The sequence below is a fragment of the Buceros rhinoceros genome, unplaced genomic scaffold (genome assembly GCF_000710305.1).
Source record: "Buceros rhinoceros silvestris isolate BGI_N320 unplaced genomic scaffold, ASM71030v1 scaffold28300, whole genome shotgun sequence".
NCBI classification, from domain to species: Eukaryota; Metazoa; Chordata; class Aves; order Bucerotiformes; family Bucerotidae; genus Buceros; species Buceros rhinoceros.
The window spans coordinates 1-18,394 of NW_010391790.1; the positions used below are offsets into that span (position 1 = coordinate 1).

At 50.3% G+C, this 18,394-nt stretch overlaps 1 protein-coding gene across 1 annotated transcript in view; it reads left to right on the forward strand.

Annotated features, from left to right (window-relative positions):
- Positions 1–5,979: 5,979 nt before the first annotated feature.
- DAAM1 (dishevelled associated activator of morphogenesis 1) overlaps positions 5,980–18,394 on the forward strand; it is a gene marked incomplete at its 5' end in the record, with an annotated part of 42,797 nt that continues 30,382 nt past the window's right edge. Inside the window, 2 exons of the mRNA XM_010143065.1 lie at positions 5,980–6,069; positions 17,900–17,971. Of these exons, the coding sequence (XP_010141367.1) occupies positions 5,980–6,069; positions 17,900–17,971 (162 nt within the window). The remainder of the gene's footprint in view (positions 6,070–17,899; positions 17,972–18,394) is intronic.

Here is an 18,394-nt window from a genome sequence, read left to right on the forward strand (position 1 = left end):
CTGCCTGAGTTAGGTGTTTGAACTGATGGGAACACGAACCAGCTGCAGCTAGAGTTTATTAAAGAGCTAAATCAGCTACTGATGGCCATAATCTTTCCTGCAGAAGGAGAAAGAAATCCATATTTTATTTACATCTGTCCGGTGCATTCAGGTCAATGACCGAAAGCTGCAGAGCAGGGTGGATTGGGGGCTTTTCCAATATGGGACTAAAAATTCGATCTGGGAGGAGGTTGACTAGAAATAAGCACGTTGAAGCACTTGCGTGTTATTCCTTGTTGCCGCTGCTCATTCCCTGGCTGTAAGTAATTTCCTCGATTCAAAAAATTAATTACATGATAAAGGCAAAATTAATAAAAGTCTCTATCTGTTATGCTTATTCATTAAGAAATATGAATAGTTGAATTTTTTTCATCTTCTTTAGTTCCAGCTGCAGGTTGTCATGGGTAAATGACAAATATACAGAGATAAGGGTGGCTGGAGCCGGTTTGACCACGGGGTTGTTTTTAAGTTCTATGGGTACTATGGCTGAAAAGATGTGTGGTAGGGAGGAGGCATTTTTACTGCTAATACTAAAACTAAAAGACTTCGTTCACTACCTTCCTATTTAAAAAAAAAACAGCTAAGATAAAGCTCTGTGATCGCATAATTAAATGCTTCAGATGGAGGAGCATCTCTGCGCTGCAGGATTAGCGTGGAGGTGGTTGTTTGCACTGCAACAGCCACTGATTAATAAGTTTGTTTCTTTAGGAAAACAGCTTAAAAAAACAAAAATAAGGAGCTAAGTAGGATGGATCCTACTTAGGAGGTGGAGGTCGATGGCCATCAGGGCTGGCAGTGCTGGGCAGGCAGCTGCCCGGCTGGCCGTGTGGGCAGCACCTCGCGCCCGCGGAAGATTAGTTGAGGGACGGGGGGGAAAATGCTGATTGCCGTTTCCTTTGACACTGCAGCGTGCTGGGATAAATCAAACTGATGAACTCGGAGAAGAATGCCTGGAAGAGAGCGAAAAAGCGATAGGACCCCTGAGAAAGGAAGCTGTTGCAAGCTTCGACAGGCCATTATTTATTTATTTTTTAATTCCCATGCTGTACCCATTAATGCCAAATGCTACCAAAAAGTTCCCGTTTCTTTCTTTCTTTTTTTTTCCCTCTTTTTTTGAGCAGTCTTGGATCTCTCATGCTTTACTTGAGGATGCAGGAGATCTTGCCTTTACGTGCTGTAGTCTCACAGAAGTTTCTAAGCCCTGTGCATCCATCCATCAAGAGTGAATTCACTTGCTCTTTATTATGTTGGTCATTTATTGATTTGGTGATGGCTTTCTGTGTGTGTGTGTATATATATGCACACTTACGTATCTACACATAAACCCAGAACAAGCCAGCACATTTTAATTCATTTTTATTTCAGTTATGGCAATGGATGACCTCCTTGTATTCCCCCATCTCCTCCATGTATTATGGTTACACAATTTATCGTCCAGAAAGGTGCGTTAGACTTGGAAGTTTTTCATCTTTTTCCTACAACCTCTGAAGGCATTTTAAGGGTGCCGAGCTCTATATGGAATATATGGAATTGTATATGGAATTGTCACTTAATCTCTCCGCCCCAGTTACTTCTTGCAGAATGCTTGGTGGCCCACAGGACCTGTTGGATGTAGGGAATGAACCCATGATGGTCGTGCTGGGGAGTTGTGGCCGTGGGTGGGCAGCACTCAGGCTCACCCAGCTCTCAGAACTCATTCTGGAGGTCATTTCTGAAGTCAAGAGTTTTGTAGCATCCTGCTGGCTTCCTGCTGTTGCTCTCATTGAGCCTGTGGCTCTCAGCTGGTGTAACATGCTTGTTAGAACATCCACCGTGGCATGGGTGACGTGGCAGGGATAAGAGCTTGCACCAAGAACCATGCTGTGAGTCTGGGGCTGGACTTGATGCCCTTCTGCTGGGAGGGTCAAATATTTCTTCCAGCGGCAGTGCCTCGCTTTTCTGCTTGGTCTGGCTTTGGCTTTAGGAGGGAATTGGAGACTATGGTGGCTGCCAACCAAGAGAGGTGGTGGAGTCTCCCTCCTTGGAGATACTCAAAATCCATCTGGATGCAGTGCTGGGCAATGGCTCTAGGTGGCCCTGCTTGATCAGAGGGTTGGACCAAAGGACCTCTGGTGGCCTCAGCGCCTTGAACCACCTGATTGCCAGCTTGGGAAGGTATGGACCATGATGAGAACTTGTACCCTGAGTGTCACTGTATGTCCTCCAAGGGAAAGGTATAAATCACTTGATAAAATCTTACTTGGCCGATGGGATCGTGCTCACAGCGTGCTGAGCTGAGCTGCGTGTTTCTAAAGCAGCTTTAGGAGAACAGTGTGATCGCCTTCAGTGGAGCCTGTGCCATGCTCAGGAGAGGGGGAGGTTTGCTTGGCTTGAGCTGTCAGCAAAGCAAGCTGCGCGCAAGTATTTTACCTCCTAGAAACAGCAAATACTTGCTGAGAATCAAATCTCCCCTATGAGGTTTTTTTAAAAGCATATTCAAATGAAGATTTAATGTGGAAACATGTTTCCTGACCTAAAGGTGAATAGTTTAACTGTATGGGATAAATATTTAAGAGTAGCGATTCTCTTTCCAGTAAAAACACTCTGGGCAAAGACTTCCTTTTGGTAGCAAAATGAGGCTGTTATTTTAGGTGCGTTTGACCCGAATCCAAAGAAATATTTAGAATAGCGAAGTTGGCAGACCCTGCCATGGGAGGCAGCCAGGTGGAAGAGGCAGAGCTGTGAGAGGTGAGGCTGAAGTGAGGGGTGAGGGCTGCAGGGGTGATGGACACCGACCTACCCGTTATCTTCTCACTCTTCAGTAGCTGCCAACACCGCACGCTGTAGTGGGAGTGCATGGCTTGCAAGTGGCCTATAAAATTAATTGCCAGTTAGAATCACCTAATTACCAAGCTCGTGGTTGTTAATTGAAGGCCCATATGGGTTTGAGACAGTGCTTGGCTTTTCTGCCATGCTATGACTCTGCACTGCAACAGCCTCTGATTAATAAGTCTATTTCTTTAGGAAAACAGCTTAAAAAAACAAAACTAAGGAGCTAAGTAGGATGGGTCCTGAGGTGGAGGTTGATGACCATCAGGGCTGGCAGTGCTGGGCAGGCGGCTGCCCGGCTGGCCGCGCAGTTGCTGAAGGCTTTGTCAGAGCTGCATTTCTGCAGTGGTCTGAAAATCCCTGAAAAATGGCTGATGTTCCTGTCCCCTCTTGATCTTTTGGAGTTTGAAGTGTAGTTTCTGAGCAGCCTGCTTAGGGCCAAGGAATACGGAGAGACACCCATCAGTGAGCCTAAGTGAAGGACTGGAGGTGGGTGCAGGAATCCCCGTATGCATAAAACCGGCAAAGACCCGACTCTTCACGGTTAAGTCTCTGTTACAACTCAGAGTAACGGTCATTAGTCACTGTTTGATTATGAGGATTTTCCTATTCGCTGAGTGTCACACAGTACTTATTTAAACACTTCTCCCAGGCATCCCGCATGATATCATTAGGGAGGTGTTGCTGAGTGGTGCAGGGCTGCAATGACGGAGCGTGTTAGAGCCAGGGCACAATGAAACCTGCTGTGTGGGGCTCAGAAGCAGTTCTGCACCTTTTTTGGATGTGTTTTCATGAACCAGCACCTAGTTATGATCTTCTGCTTTACCCCTTCTTGCTCCCGTGTAGCCTTCAGCTCAGTTTAGATTTTTTTGTCTTTGTTAATAAATGTTCAGGTTTGCACAAGTTGCCTTTTTAGCGTATGGGTATTTTGAAAGTTTCAATAAATATTTTTCTAAGAACCTCAGTACAGATGTGTGTGGCTGCTGCTTTCGTTCCTGAATCTCAGATTCACATGGCAGGGAAGTGGGGTTGCAGTGGAAGCACTTTCCTGTGCTCACTCGGTGGTAAATACCTGGAGACCCTGGTCCTCTCCCATGCTCCCAGATGTTCTTCTCCAGTGAGCCACATTTCAGCCAGGTCCCTGTGTCGGGTGTCACCCTGTTGGCCACCTTTAGACATGCAGAACTGGGGCTGAAGCACAGCTTGTGTGTCTGACCAGCTCATAGCCCGAGGAGACAACAGGGAAGGACGTTGAGTGCAATTCTGTATTTGAGGTGTGGAAAGGTGCCTCGCCCAAGGCTAGGGAGAGGATTGGTTGCTGGATATGAATCCCCGACCTCCCAAATGATAAACGGTGCTTGTTGGAGGAGTCCCTGAGCCAGATTCTCCTCCCTGGGTGCAGGAGGAGGAGGAGAGGTGTCTCAGACTGGGCTCAGGCTTTCTCAGTCCTCACTTTTTTCCCAGTCTGTGTTGTGGCAGCATGTTTATTTCTGTTGTAAGGGCGTCTTGCGAGTCTGCTTCCAGAGCTCCACCGGCATCATCTCTGTGCAATGTGGTGGTTTAACAAGTCAGTTGATATGGGGTGAAAAAGTCAAAGTAGAGGCAAAGCTCCTTCATGCGTACGTAGCAGAAAAAGCTCCACAATGCCTTTCCCCTTTCCTTTTGAGGAGTAATTCCATCAAGAAGTGAAATCAGTGCCTGAAGTGGATGTATAAGCATTTCCGAGATGTTCAGGACTGCCAGTAGCCTTCTGTTGCTGTGTGTTGTGCTGGAGGCCCATTGGGTTTGGGTTCCAAGACAGCTGAAAGCTCCTTTCTGTGTGTACTGGGTGCGATATGAGCTTTGAGTAGCTGAGCTTCGTGTCCTGCGAGCTTGCTAGTGCAGGGACCCATCTCTCCCCATAGGCATCTTGCTCAGCCTTCACCAAAGGGGCCTTGGTCGTTGATTGGGGTACCTGCTTTAGTTCATAAGCATTATTATTCAGGTAGGGTGATTTTTAATGGGTCTCCATGTAATATCTTCTGTCTTTTTTTGCTGTTTTTAATTGCTGGAATTGCGTGTGTAATTTTTGATGGGGAAATCCTCTTATTTAAATCCACTGGCTGGGTGGGATGAGTTGGCTGGAGGCCATGGCAGAGCTTTCCTGTGACCTTCTGCAGCATCTCCAGCATTCCCACTGCTGCACCAACACCCCTTTAGCATGAGAGATGTCATCAGTGGTAGAGATTTTCCGAGACATCCATGGCTGTAAGATCAATGCTGCCTTTAGCAACAAGCCTCCCAGCCCTGCCTGAATGTTTTGTTTAGTTCTCTGATAAAAGCTTTGACCTACATCTTGCACCAGGAAGCAACGAGGCTTTGATAATACTCAGGCATCCCGGCGGAAGGCATGCTGCTAACCGAGCCTCCTAGTTGAAAATGGATGTGTCCTTTAAAGTAACATCAGATAAACCAATAGAGGTTTCAGTCAGTCAACAGCTTTCTCTCTGCCAGGCAATGCGTAGTCCAGTTTTGACGGAGAGGATGTACCTCTTTATGAACAGTAGATATTAGAAAAAGAGCTTTCTATTTTTAGTTACAGGAAAACAAACCAAAAGCCAAAAACCTCCCAGTTTTCAGTGATATGGGGGTGTCAGCAATGGAAATGGGCTGGACTGCTCGGGGTGCTTGGTGAAGCAGTTGTCGGTGATAGTAAAAAAGAAAGGTCCTGTTTGAATTGTTCTTCTCTGTGTGCCTCTTAGATGCGGTCTGTCATCTGGAGCTCTCAGTCCTCTGTGGGAGGCTGTCTTGCAGGCAGCTGTAATGGCTTCATGGATGTCCTTTCTAAAATGCTTTCTGCCTTTAAAAGCAATGAAGGCGATGTCAAGGAGGAACAAGGCAGGGGGTATAGCAGCCCTGTCCTTCCTGCAGCCAGCTGTAGCCCAGGAGTCAGGGGGAGGTCATCAACAGCAGGATGAGAATTAACATCATTGCCCTGACAAATCAATAGTCACGGGGTGATGCTGTGGGACCACCGCTGCACTGTGGTGTGGCCCCACATTGATTTACGCTGCTTATCTGGGGGGTCGTGTCTGTGCCATCATCCGTTTGTGTACTCACATTGCATCTTTTGTGGTTTTTTCTCCTTTTCAGGATGAACTTGACCTCACGGACAAGCACAGGGAGGCCATGTTCGCACTGCCGGCGGAGAAGAAGTGGCAGATCTACTGCAGCAAGAAGAAAGTAAGATATCCATCTGCACTGTAGTCAGGGGCTGAGCCCCTTCCCTCCTACGGAGGGTGGGGAGGAGATGCAGGGTGGGACGCAGCTCTCTTCAAATGACAGATGGTATTTGAGGTGTCACAGAAATGCATCCGTTCCCCAGGGTGGTCCTGGGGAAGCAAGGTCTTCAGTCTCCAGAATGCAGAGCCCTTCTTCCTGAGCCCATTCAGGCTAGAGAAGGTGTCCCTACACTCCACACAGATGTCCCCCACCCCATACTCATCCCTGCCAGCACAAGCAGGGCCACATGGAGCTCTGTGGCCTCTGTGCCTCACATGGCCATGGAGGCTGGCATTGTAGTGGCAAGGGGCTGCTCCAGTCGCCACCTCTCATGCCCCCACTCTTCTCTGCCAATGTCTGGGGGCCTGATTACAGCCTCCTCAAAAGCCTCCCCCACCCCTAGCTTTCCAGTTTGCTGCCGTGAAAGTCTTAGGCATCATTTTTCTCGTCCCACTGGCTCTTCCCAGAGGATGGCACAAATGGCAAGTGCTGTTGGGGAAGCCATGGCCCCACAGTGCAGCTGAGACCTTTTTGCCCAGAGGTTGCTTTTAGGGTGAAGCCGTGTCACTCCTGGGGCAATGAAGGGCTTTAGGTTCATGCATGTAGCTGAGATACTGGGGCTGATGTGAGTCGCTGATCTGTCTGTCGAGCTCCTGGTGTGACATGTCCGCTCTGTGATGTTGCCCTTGCGGCCGCGTTTCTTTAGGTGAAAACACGCACGGATGTCTTCCCAATGCTGAGGGACACCGACCTTTGCTTTTGCTCCCGGGGACGTGTATGCCAGGGGGCATGTGGAACTGTGGGCTGGCAGCCTGCAAAGTGGACAAAATCACACTTTTTTTCCCCGGTAAAAACTGGGGGAAAACTCCTGTATGTTGTCAGAGGAGTTCCTTCCAGCTATGTGTGCTGGGACTCATTTTTCCTTGCAGCGTTGGCCAAAGCAGACATCCTGCAGGGCGTGCTGCTGGGGGGAGAAATGAGGGAAAAATCTCCATCTTGCAAGCAGATGGAAGGACGCTGAAGCCTGCAGGAGACGTGCCTCCAGCTGGGGGCATGGACCTGGTGGAGAGGGTCCAGAGGAGGCCACAAAACTGATCCGAGGGCTGGAACCCTCTGCTGTGAGGACAGGGGAGAGAGTTGGGGGTGTTCAGCCTGGAGAAGAGAAGCCTCCAGTGAGACCTTAGTGCGGCCTTTCCGTACTTAAAGGGGCCTGTCCGAAAGATGGGGACAGACTTTTCAGCAGGGGCTGTGTGACAGGACAAGGGATGATGGGTTAAACTAAAAGAGAGAGATTCAGACTAGAAAGAAGGAAGATTTTTTTTTTTTACAATGAGGGTGGGGAGAGCCTGGCCCAGGTTGCCCAGAGAGGTGGTAGAAGCCCCATCGCTGGCACCATTCCAGGTAAGGCTGGCCCTTGGGGCTCTGAACAACCTGCTCTGGGTGCAGATGTCCCTGCTCCCTGCAGGGGGTTGGACTGGACGAGCTTTGAAGGTCCCTTCCAAGCCAAAGCATTCTGTCATTCTATGATTCTGTGACTCAGTTCCCAAATTCCACACTGCATCCCCTAACCTGCCTGCAGGAGTTGGCTCGGCAGTGCGGGCAGTCTCCTGGCCCCGCTCGAAGGACGCTCACTGCCATTAAAGCCTTTTTTCTCCTGCTGTAGCAATGGCACCAGATTTTCCAGCCGTGTTTTAGGCCAAGAGCAGGCTTACCTTGCTCATGTAGGATTAAGTTTTAAGCCTCTCATAAATACCCCTGAAATCCCTGTATTATTGTTAGACAGAGGCCTGCCATGTCCGAGATTTAAATTGGAGGGTAGAAGAGATGTTAACAAATTACAGGCACTGGTCTGAGTCAACCAGAAAATGGGCAAGGGATGCTCGCTCTTCACTGCCTGTCAGATAAGCAGAGCCGTGCTCCGGTGCGTCTGGATAAGGGGAGGCAATGGAGACTTAAATCAAGCAAAGCTGTGTAGTTATTATTGCAAGTGGAGATTACATGCTATCTAATCTCCTGAGGAAGGGTTTAGATGGGGCTGATGGCGCCTCTTTCCCGGTCCAGCACCCCCTTGTGCTCATGTGTTTTTAAAAACGGTGCTGAGAAACTCCCTCCTCCCAGGGGATGTTGAAGGAAGGAGCCTCAGAAGTGCCCTGTGGCATCCTCAGAGGTCCTCAGAGCCAGGGCCCATCCGATGTTGGATCCTGGCTGCTCTTCTGCTTTGTTGCTCATTCCTCTGGCTCCTCTCAGCCGCTCCTTCCCTACTCGTGATGCTGTCTCTGTGCTGCAGAGCGTAAGTGCTGCTGCTTGCTCCGAAGGAGATGTGCTGGTGGAGATGAATGCTTTTGTCCTGCTTTTTAATTAAAAACGAGCAAGACCATATCAGTGGAGGCTCCAGCAGAGGAGGAAACCAGGAATCGTGTGGGCTGGAGAACGTCTCTGTGCATGGCAGGATCTAGGCAGTCCTGCTCCTGTGTGATGAGGACCAGCAGGAAGCAGAAACATTGGTGGCTATGCCAGTGGCTTATGGTAAATCTTAACTCGTACCTATGTTTTTATGAGGGCAAATCACTTACATGGTAGCCTGGCATCGAGGAGAGGGGCTGGGCTTCTCCAGCTGAGAGGAACGGCTGGGTTTTGGTCTGGTCAGTGGAGCTGGAGACAAGGCAATGGTCCTACCTCCCTGCCTTGGCTCCAGGCTGAGCAGCGGTCATTTGGGAAGCCCAAGTAAGTTGTCACTTGAGATGCTGGTAACACCCAGTTTCACCTAGTGAGTCCCAAGGGGCTGGCGAAGGTGAACATCTGTAACAGGCAGCTTCCTGACTTACCAAGGATCCAAAATTGTCCCCTGAGCAGTTTTTGCTCTTGACTCTGCTGCTGAATTTGGCTTCTGTTGGAAACAGACTGTTCAGACTCAGGCGACTTTGGTCAGGCTTTGAGTCTGAAAGCCCAGTTTGGGGCATTTCTGGTTGTTAGCATTTTCCCTGTTTTCCTGCTGGTCAAGTGCTCCCTGCTGCAACTACAGAGACCAGCTGCAACAAGCTCCACCTCAAAAGAGCAGCACGAGGCAGGACAGAAACACTGCCCAGCCTTATCCCGGGGGGTTTGCTTGAAAATCAGCTTTGCTGGGCTCCAAAATATCTCACACTGTGGCCGTAGCCCTCGCAGCCAGGGTGCTCCCCTGCCTCCATTGATGACAAAGGTGTGTGCGGCACAGAAAGCATCTGAATATTTGTCCTTTCAGCGCAATCCCTGCTGCCATGCACCACCCCGATACTTCTGCTTCGCCGTTGGCATCGCCACTCATACCCAGCTCTGCATATCCCAGTTGTTGCATGTTTTATATATTCCCTTGATAAGTGAGGTGTGGTAAAAGGTGACCAAAATGAGACATTGTTGTGCTGGGTTGTCCTGGCAAGGGACTTTGCAGCACCTGGCCTCAGCAGTGCTTGTTGAAAGGAAATAAGGGAAATCCATCATATTTCCTCCCCTGGAATATTTCCCCTCGCCCTGCAGCCCCGTATCCTGGTTTCTCTTCCCCACAAGTGGCTGTTTTTATCCCAGCCCACAGTACCAGCTTGGCAGGGCAGAGGTTTTGTCCTCCCTGATTCTCCATCCATGGAGACACTGGGTCTGAGCCCAGCCCTGACCCTGCTCAGAGCAGGGGGATGCAGTAGATGAACTCCTCATGGTCCCATCCCGCCTGCATCACCTTGTGGTGCTCGGGGCAGGGACATGTAGAGCGGTAAAAAAGGTCTCATGATGGGGGCTGGTGAGTCTGTCAGCAACAATCTGAGCGGGAATTGAAGTCTGTGTTAAACCCATCGCCCATACAGTGCTGGGGTCAGGAGAGAAATTTAAAGAGTATTGGAGAGAGATTCTTTGAAGTCGCCAGCCCCCTCTATGGCTGTAGAGAAGCAGGGAAATGCGGAGGTGGAGATGCGTTAACAGCAGGGTGAAATCTGCTTTTAGAAACAGTATTTCTGGATGATGACTCGTTTCATACCTCATCCCGAAATATTTCACTCCCTGCTGGCCTCACTCTCCAGGAGAGGATATTGCTCGGAAGCGCAGGGAGGAAGCAGGAGGTTTTCCAGCTTTACCATTTCTTTGGCTGTGAAGAAGAGGGTGACTCAGGATGGCCTTTCTCAGGAGGCCACGCTCCAAAGGGAGTTAATAATTAACACTCGGCGCTTAGTCTGCAGCACCTCTTAATTGCAGGAGGTTTGGCTCCTGCCAGCCAATGTACACAATGTCAAGCTATTAAAGTGGCTCTCCGGGGAATTTTTATGAGCCTCAGAATAGAGGTGGATAAGGGGTGTTCAGGCAGAAGCTCCACATAAATAGGGAGGTGGAAAAGTTCGGTAGCGAAAAACAACTCCTGCGAATGCAGGGGCTGGCTCTTCACCCCTCCTTTTTGATTCTGCTGAGCATCTGTAAAGCTGGAGCAGGGGAAAAATGACCTGCAGGGAAGCCAAGCGATGCTGCAGTCTTTAAGCTCATGTTGAAAATCTGTCGGCATTGCTAATGTTGGGGATGCATAGCTTTTGGCAGGGTTAAGCTGTCCTCAGCAAGCAAAGCTTACTTCTGAAATTTCCTCAGACATCATGTTCCATACCAGGATCCCTTCACATCAGGAGAAGGCAGCAATGGTGCTTTTGCAGAGGAGAATGGGAGAAAATGTGATGAATAGGGGGATGAGTGATGGCTCTCCAGTAACAGTGTTTTTTCCCAGCCAGACAGCCTCTTTCCTCTCTGACTGCGCCTTCCACCCGCCCCCTCCAGGGAGCTTTGCTTTCCAGCTTGTTCTTCCACTTGTAGCTCAGTCCTGCAGCAAATTCATGGGGCTTGTGTTTCCATCTATTCCCTTCATTTTAAAAAAATCAATTATTTTTAAAAAAATCAAGCAAAAAGCTGCAGTAGCAGAACCAAGGGCAAAAGCTGACAAAGATGGCATGCGAGGGAAGGAGCTAAAAATAGCTTGGTGTTTGTCCGTGCTCCTTCGTCACCTGGGATGGACAAGAAGCGTTTCCTGGCTTCTGAGCATCTAGATATACCTGTGGTTATTGAGCAGCAGGTTGAAATACCATCTCGGGTGTCATTTTCTTGTGCTGACCGAGAGAAACGCGCTGTTTGCATGGCTGGGGGTATTTCTCCATAGGAGATGTTTATAGTTTTTATCTTTAAAGGTAATTCCCCTTTTAGTTCCAATCACAACACACTTTTGTTTAAGCAAGGGTTTTTCTCCCTCTCTGGCCAAAATATGCATCTGTTAGCAATCTTTTTTGGATTTTAAAGAGAAGCTTTTCAAACAATGAACCAGCTGACTACGAAAGGCATCTGGTCATGCTATATTTGCTTATGGGGAGCATAATTTCTAAACCCTGGGAAAAGCATACAAGGGCATGTGTGTATTTGTAGAGGAGGGCATAGGAAGTGTTAGCATATGGAAAACCGGAGTGGTTTGGAATGGGATGGTTCAGACCCCGAGATCCCAACTTGGGAGTCTGATGAAATAGCAGCTCTTTGCTGCGTTGCTCCATGGGGAAGTGGCTTTAGGTGCATCGTTTTGGTTTTGTTGCAGAGAAATCTGGGGGACCCAAGCAAATGGAGGGATGAGGAAGACCTGGGGGGCTGCAGTGAGTCAAAACCTCCGCCAGTGCCTCACAAGAGCTCGGCTGTGTCGGCTGGGTTGAACTGGATTTAAACCTGTACAGGCTGCAGATCTGTTGGTTTTAAACCCATCCACACCACTGTCTGCTGCTTTTCTGACATGGCAAAGAGCATCCAGGTGGATCATCCATGGCAGGAAGAGTTGGGGGATGTGCCTGAATCATGGTGGTCTGCCAGCTGCCACCAGCTTTCCCTTGCTCAGCCATTACAGAGTAGCAAGGAGGGGTGGGCAACACCGTGCAAAATAAAAATGCAATCAGGAAGATGCGTAAAAATTAAGGGGTTTGCTTCTGGTATTTGCAGCAGTTGCCAGCTGAAGAGGGTTTGGTTTTTAACCCCTTGCTATGACTTTCCTGATGTGAAGTTCTCCTGGGGCAGATGAGCCTTGCAGGTGCTGCCAAGAGGGAGCTGAACCACCAAAGTCACGAGTTGTTTGCCGCAGGGCTCTCTGGTGTTTGCTTGGAGCTGGCTGCTGCGAGACAGCCTTTTCCTTCTGACTGTTTTCGCCTTGAAGGATCTAACCTGGTCTGTTGGACATCAGGTGGTCGGGGAACCTGGCCTCTGGGGCTCAGTTATTGCAGAGCAACTCCAGGTCCATCACCACCACCAAAGGCTGCGGAGCAGGAAGGAGGCTGCTGGATCAGACCATCACCCACAGGCTGGGCGTTGCCAGAAGCTTGATTTGGAAGCGAAGTGGCTGTAACAAAGCACAGAGCAGCTTCACAGGCATCTTGCTCCCGCTGCCATGGGGACTCACTGTGAATAGGAAGGTGCATTGCTCCCAGCAGCTGCGTTCATGAAGGTCAGAGGGGCAGGAGCTCATGGAGATGCACTTTCCAGGTGTAAATAATGGTGCCCAAACACAGCTGAGCCCAGCCTGCCAGCTGCTTTCATGCCACCACTGCCTGAGCCACCACCTCCTCTTCTGTGCTGCTGCTGCCCAGTGTCCTGAGGAGTGTCACCAGGAAGAACAAGGGGACTTCTGGCTGTGGGAGCTGCCAGCACCCCAAGGGGAAGGGACACGGGCTGTGGAAGAGCCAGGCTTGTCACCAAGACACAGCCGGGCTGGGGAGTGTGAAATCTCCCTGGGAAGAGCAAAGAGATGGCTGGAGCTGACAGATCGGTACCTTGGCTTAGAAAAGCTCCTGCTAATGAGGCAGCTGGACTGGGTGTTGCTTTCCCCGTGGCATTCGATGCTGACGGAGGACATGGAGCTTGTTCGTGGGGTTCACACCATGACACCCCCCCGCCACTGCCCCACGCTGTGAAACCGCCAAGCACCAGCATCCATCAGCCCCACGGGGAATGTGCAGCACCAGCGGGTGCTGGGGCCTGATGTGATTTGTATTTTTGCTGCGTTTCTGGAAGGAAGAAGTGGGTATCAGGGGGAAGGTGTTGGAAACGAAGGAGGGGACAGGACAAAGATTGCCCTTGGCTGTGCAGCTTTAGCTTTTGCTATTTCTTGCAGCAGAGCACTTGTGTTCATCAGGGCCTTTTCCTGGAGGACAACAAGGCATCTTGATGTGGACATAGCAGATGAGAAGGGATACCTGCCCCACGCTGTGCAGTTACAGCCACCAGCCTGCCTCTAAAAGAGCAGCTCACAGCAAGCCTCAGCATGGCACCAGGCTGTCAGTGGGGTTTGGAGCAGCCCTCGCTTCTGTGCTTCTTGAAAAGAGAGCGAACACAGCAAAGACCTAAACGCAGTCCAGAGAGGAAGAAACTGGGAGATGTTTGTGTCCCTGGTGCCAGCTGGGCGGGATGAAATGGAGCATCCTGAAGAGCTGACATTGTGGGTACTCAGCTCCATGTCTGGGCATCCCTCATCAAAGGCAGGCTGCAAAACTCGCATCCCCCAAACCCACCCTGCGTGCTGGGAAACCATTTTACAAATTCACCCTTTCAACCCGCGGTACCCAGAGACATTCTTCCCTCCTCCCACCTCTGAGCAAAGCCTCGTGAGTCACTTCCCTCCGGGCTCATCGCTTTGCTGGGAGATTTCTCCACCACCACCGAATGCACTAGAGGACACACTTATCAGTGTGCCGTAGACCATTAGCCCCAGTAATTACCACCGAGCAATGTCCTGCAGCGAGCCCCGGGAAGCCCATGCCCTGATCTTTGCCTGCTTTATTGTGCAGTCCCTTTTGCCTGGGAAGCTGCTTTCCGACAAGCCTGCCCGGCTGCTCATCTGAATTAATGAGGTTCTGCTGCACTTAATTGAGAGTGCTCTCTAAATTGGGGGCTTCAGGGAGGAAGTGCAAGAGCCCGAGGGAGCCAAGCAAAAGGAAATATTTATAATGCAGCATGTTAATTATAAATGAGCAGTTTAGCCAATTTTGTTGTTCAGCCTCCCCTCCGCCCCCCAGAGACCTTTATTGTTTTGCTCCACCACTTCCTTTCAGCCCTAAATGAGCAGCAGGTCCGGATCCCTGCCCACCCCGCAGGTGTTGACACCACGTGGGAAGATCCTGGGGAAGGGATGAGCTGGCCCTGCTGCCTTCCCACCCCATTCCTCCACACAGAGCTCTCTCCCTGCCCAAATGTCATGGCTGGGTGCATCTGGACACCTCTTGGTGCTGTGCCTTGGTGGGGACCTTGCTACCCTTCTCCGTTGGTGCCACTGCTGGGAGCACTGGTGTGAGAGGGGTGCTCCTTACATGAGGTGCTACCTTGGAGTGATGGGGAGGATGTCCAGTGATGTCTGCAGGAGGTGACAGGAGCTGGTCCCTCTTTGGGCCACATTTAAGGCACATGTGGATGCCCCAGTTCTGCCATTCCCTGGGACGCCTTTGCATGCCAACCTCTAAAGCAGGGCAGGAAACCTGAGAAAGTCAAAATGTTTGCCCACAGGCTTTGCAGGGTTCCTGCAGAGCCTTCCCACAGCAGTGCGTAGGATAGCTTGGACAGGTGGGCTGGCAGACGTGCATGCGGCTCCCCAGCATCCCTCCCTTGTTCTTCAGTGCCCTCACCATGTGTACATGCTCCCTCCTGTTTCTGGCGCATCAGACACGCGTGTTGTGTACGCCTGTGCCTGCCAGGGAGGGGTGAGCTTTGCATGCAGGAGCTGATAGCAATTTCCTTTAGGAAGGCATGCGATGTGGGCCAAGAAACCAGAAAGACCTGGTTGGCTCTGTCAGATGTGATCATCCTCCCAAGCAGGAGCGTGGTCTGAGCCTGACCCTGGCTGCTTGGCACTGCTGAGGAACCGTAGGGTCATCCAGCAGGATGAGTGGGTGGCACTGAATAGGGCTAGCACCAAGCAACTGCCCTTTGGTCACAGGAAAATAATGCAAGCAATGCTCTGCAGATTGAACCTGTCCTTGTCTGCAGCCTGACCTCACATCCCAGTGTCCCCGTGGTGGTTGGCCATGGGCAGTTCCCCTATATCCTGCTCCCCCCTGGCTCCTGGGGGCTGCTGGTTCCACCCGGGTTAAATTGACAGCTTGAACCCTCAGGCTGCAGAAATGATGCGTGTTTCCCTGGGATGAGAACTAACTTTGCAAAATACAACAGTTTACTTCTCCTGCCCTCCTTCAGCTCTGCAGAGCGTGGTGGTATAATTTATGCCTTTCCATTCTACTCATAAATATAAATTATACCCCAGTTTCTCAAGCTTCCTGACTTGCGCCGTGCTCCTGAGTATCTTTCTGACAACCTGGCTGTCTTTTGGCAGGCTCTGTGTGAGCAGACACACCGACTGCTGGGATTCCCGCAGGCACGGCAGATGTTTCTCTGCACAGTCCAGCAATGGGAAGCTCTGCCTGCCCAGGCAGCTGAAAATGGGTGTCCTCTTCTCAGCCCTTTGGGAAATTGTTGAGTTTCCCCACCACAGCAGAAACCTTCCCTGTCCATGGCTTTGGGTGGCCAGATTCTATGCTGGCAGGTGACAGTCCTGCACCTGGTCCCAGATGTGGCCAGAAATGTGGCAGGATGGGCAGCTGGATGGTCCCTGGGTTATTTGGACAGGATTGCTTCACTGAGCCTGTTTGCCAGTGGATGGTGACAGGTCTCTGCCCCTCTGTCCTCTGGCTTTTCCTGGAGTCAAGTTTTTGGGAGAGAGGAAAGCAGAGAGAACTCTACACATCTCGTTTTTCCTGGCTGCGAGAAGACCAAAGTCGTCTCTGACTCTCCCCATCAGGCTGGATGTAGCATGCTCAGCTAGCGGGTGAACATTTCTCCTTTTTTAAGCACAGTTCGGACAGAATGAGAATGGTTTTTATTTCTTGCTGGCAAAAACTAGTCAGAGCATGACTATGAATAGTCATCCATGCAGAGGCAGGTGGTGGGACCTCCTTCAGGTTTATTCGGTTTGGCACTAGCATAAGTAGGACAGATTTTTTTGTTGTTTTCTAATATGTCAGAAGAATTCTTGCTCTCTGCTGATTCCCACTCGGGTTAAAAAAAATGAAATGTGGAGGGCAGGTGAATCAAGTGTTTCATTCAAAACTTGAGTTCTTGGCGGGGGAAGGTGGGGAGACAACCCAAAGTATTAAACCAGAGGGCAGGGAGGGTGGAATGCAGACTTCTTGCTCAGAAAAATTATTTGCTTTAAACTTGACCAGATCTATAGAAGATTAAAAAAAAAATTGAGGCTTGTGGATATGCATCTGTCAGCGGGCAGTCTGCCTGTGGGCATGGACAGCCGGCACCAAGAGCTGCTCAGGGCGATCCAGCTACTGCCAGGCTGGATCACAGCTGCTTGGAGAGGGCTGGAGGTGGACACAAGGGTGGATGAGCAGCTTTTCTTGGCCCTCAGCATGTCACAGGAGATGCCTGAGGGTTTGCCAGTTCCCTTGTTGCTCCCAAACTTCTTTTGTCCCCATCCTGGAGGCAAGCACAGTGAAGGGTCAGATCCTGTGGCGAACTGGGTCTTGTCCAAATTACCTACCGCTGGTTCCGTGGTTTCTCATCTTGGCAAGCTGCAGCTTGGGAAGTTTGAATGCATGAACATTTCTCACGTATGTCTCTTGAACTGTGGTAAATATTTGGGACCCTGCTCCTTGGGCTTGCTGAAGTCAGCTGGAGGATCAGTATCTGTCTGCGTGCATGGGCGTGGGAGCAGAGGAGTAGGTCGCCCAGCTCCCACCGTCTCAGGCAATTGCGGTGTAGGATGACCTTTGCGAACATCTCTTAAAGTGAGGGAGGGGGAAAAGCTGTGCAGCAAGTCAAGCTGTGAACTGAAGATGGTTAGCAAGGGAAGGTGCTTGGGATTTGTGTGGCATCAGTCAACACTAGAGCCTAGACTGGTGGCATTTCTGCTCTGAATCCTTTTCCTTCTTTTGGTATAAGTTTTTAGGAAAACAGAGAGGTGAAAAGGGCTGATCTTGAAATATTCCTCAAAATATTCCTACTTGCTCCAAGCAGTCCCTGGGGACATGCAGTGTAATTTATCTGAGCTGGGCTCAGAGGTCTTCAGTCAGTCCTACAAGAACGTGGCAGAACCTGAAAACCCCTTGACAGTCCCACCAGATGCAGGTCATTGTAAACTGGGATGATGAAATGAGGCTGTGCATCATCCAGTCTCATAGATCTTGGGCCCAGGAGTGACATCCTTTAACGGGGGACATTGCCAAGTGCATGTTCCCTTCTAAGAACTAATGAAACCCTCAGAGGAGTTGTGCCTGGAGTTTCTCTTAGGATATTGGTAAGTCATGGTCCTGCTCCAAGAGTGGAGCTTAGTTCGTGTCACATTTATTCACTCTTCATTACTTGTAAGAGACTTTTTTTTCCCAGAGCACATTCATCAAGACTGTGCCGCCAAAACTTCAAGGCCACGGTAGAGTCAGAACAAGAGAAATCGGGATGTAAAATTTCAGTGTGGTTTCTCTGAAGCTGATAACCACAAGACTGATGCAATATCACTGGGGCAGAGTGTGGTCTCAGGCAGGTGGTGTAACATACACCATATATAAAACGCGCTAGTTCAATAAATCAGGTAATGTTCCCATAGCTGGAGCTGTCGGTGGTGAGCTCAGAAGATAGGAAGTCAAGCTTATATTGATATAAAGTAATGCAAGAACTCAAGGGCACTTCAGAGCTGGTTAGTCGTGAAGGGCAGTGGCTGTTAATGCTGTTTATACTAATCTGCTGTCTTTGTTTCACTTTCCCCCCCCTCCAGGACCAGGAAGAAAATAAAGGAGCCACCAGCTGGCCAGAGTTTTATATTGATCAGCTGAATTCAATGGCTGCTGTAAGTATTTCCCCAACGCCTTGGTGCTTGCAAACCCCGTACGGGGCAGCAGTGCAGCGGTGACAGTCCGTGGCACGGCCGGCATTGCGCCCGGGAGGGTGACGAGTGTTGTTTATAGCGGCGATATCGTCTGTTAGACCAACAGATACAGCTGCCAAAGGGAGATGTTCTCTACAGCACACAGGGCATTTCATCTCGCCCCAGGCTGGGAGGCTGCGGGATGGATGACAAACAGCAGCCTTCAGTGTAAAGCCGCCAGGCTGTAAGGACCCCGTTTGATTGCACAGTGCTCCTGTCCTGTACTCAAGACACCCTTCTGCGCCAGGCAGCCATGGCAAAGCACGGTGCCGCAGGTCCTCCGTCCCACGAGGGCCGATGGAGCTGCCGTGGCTCCGGGGGCTCCCCCCAACCCCGACCTGCCCG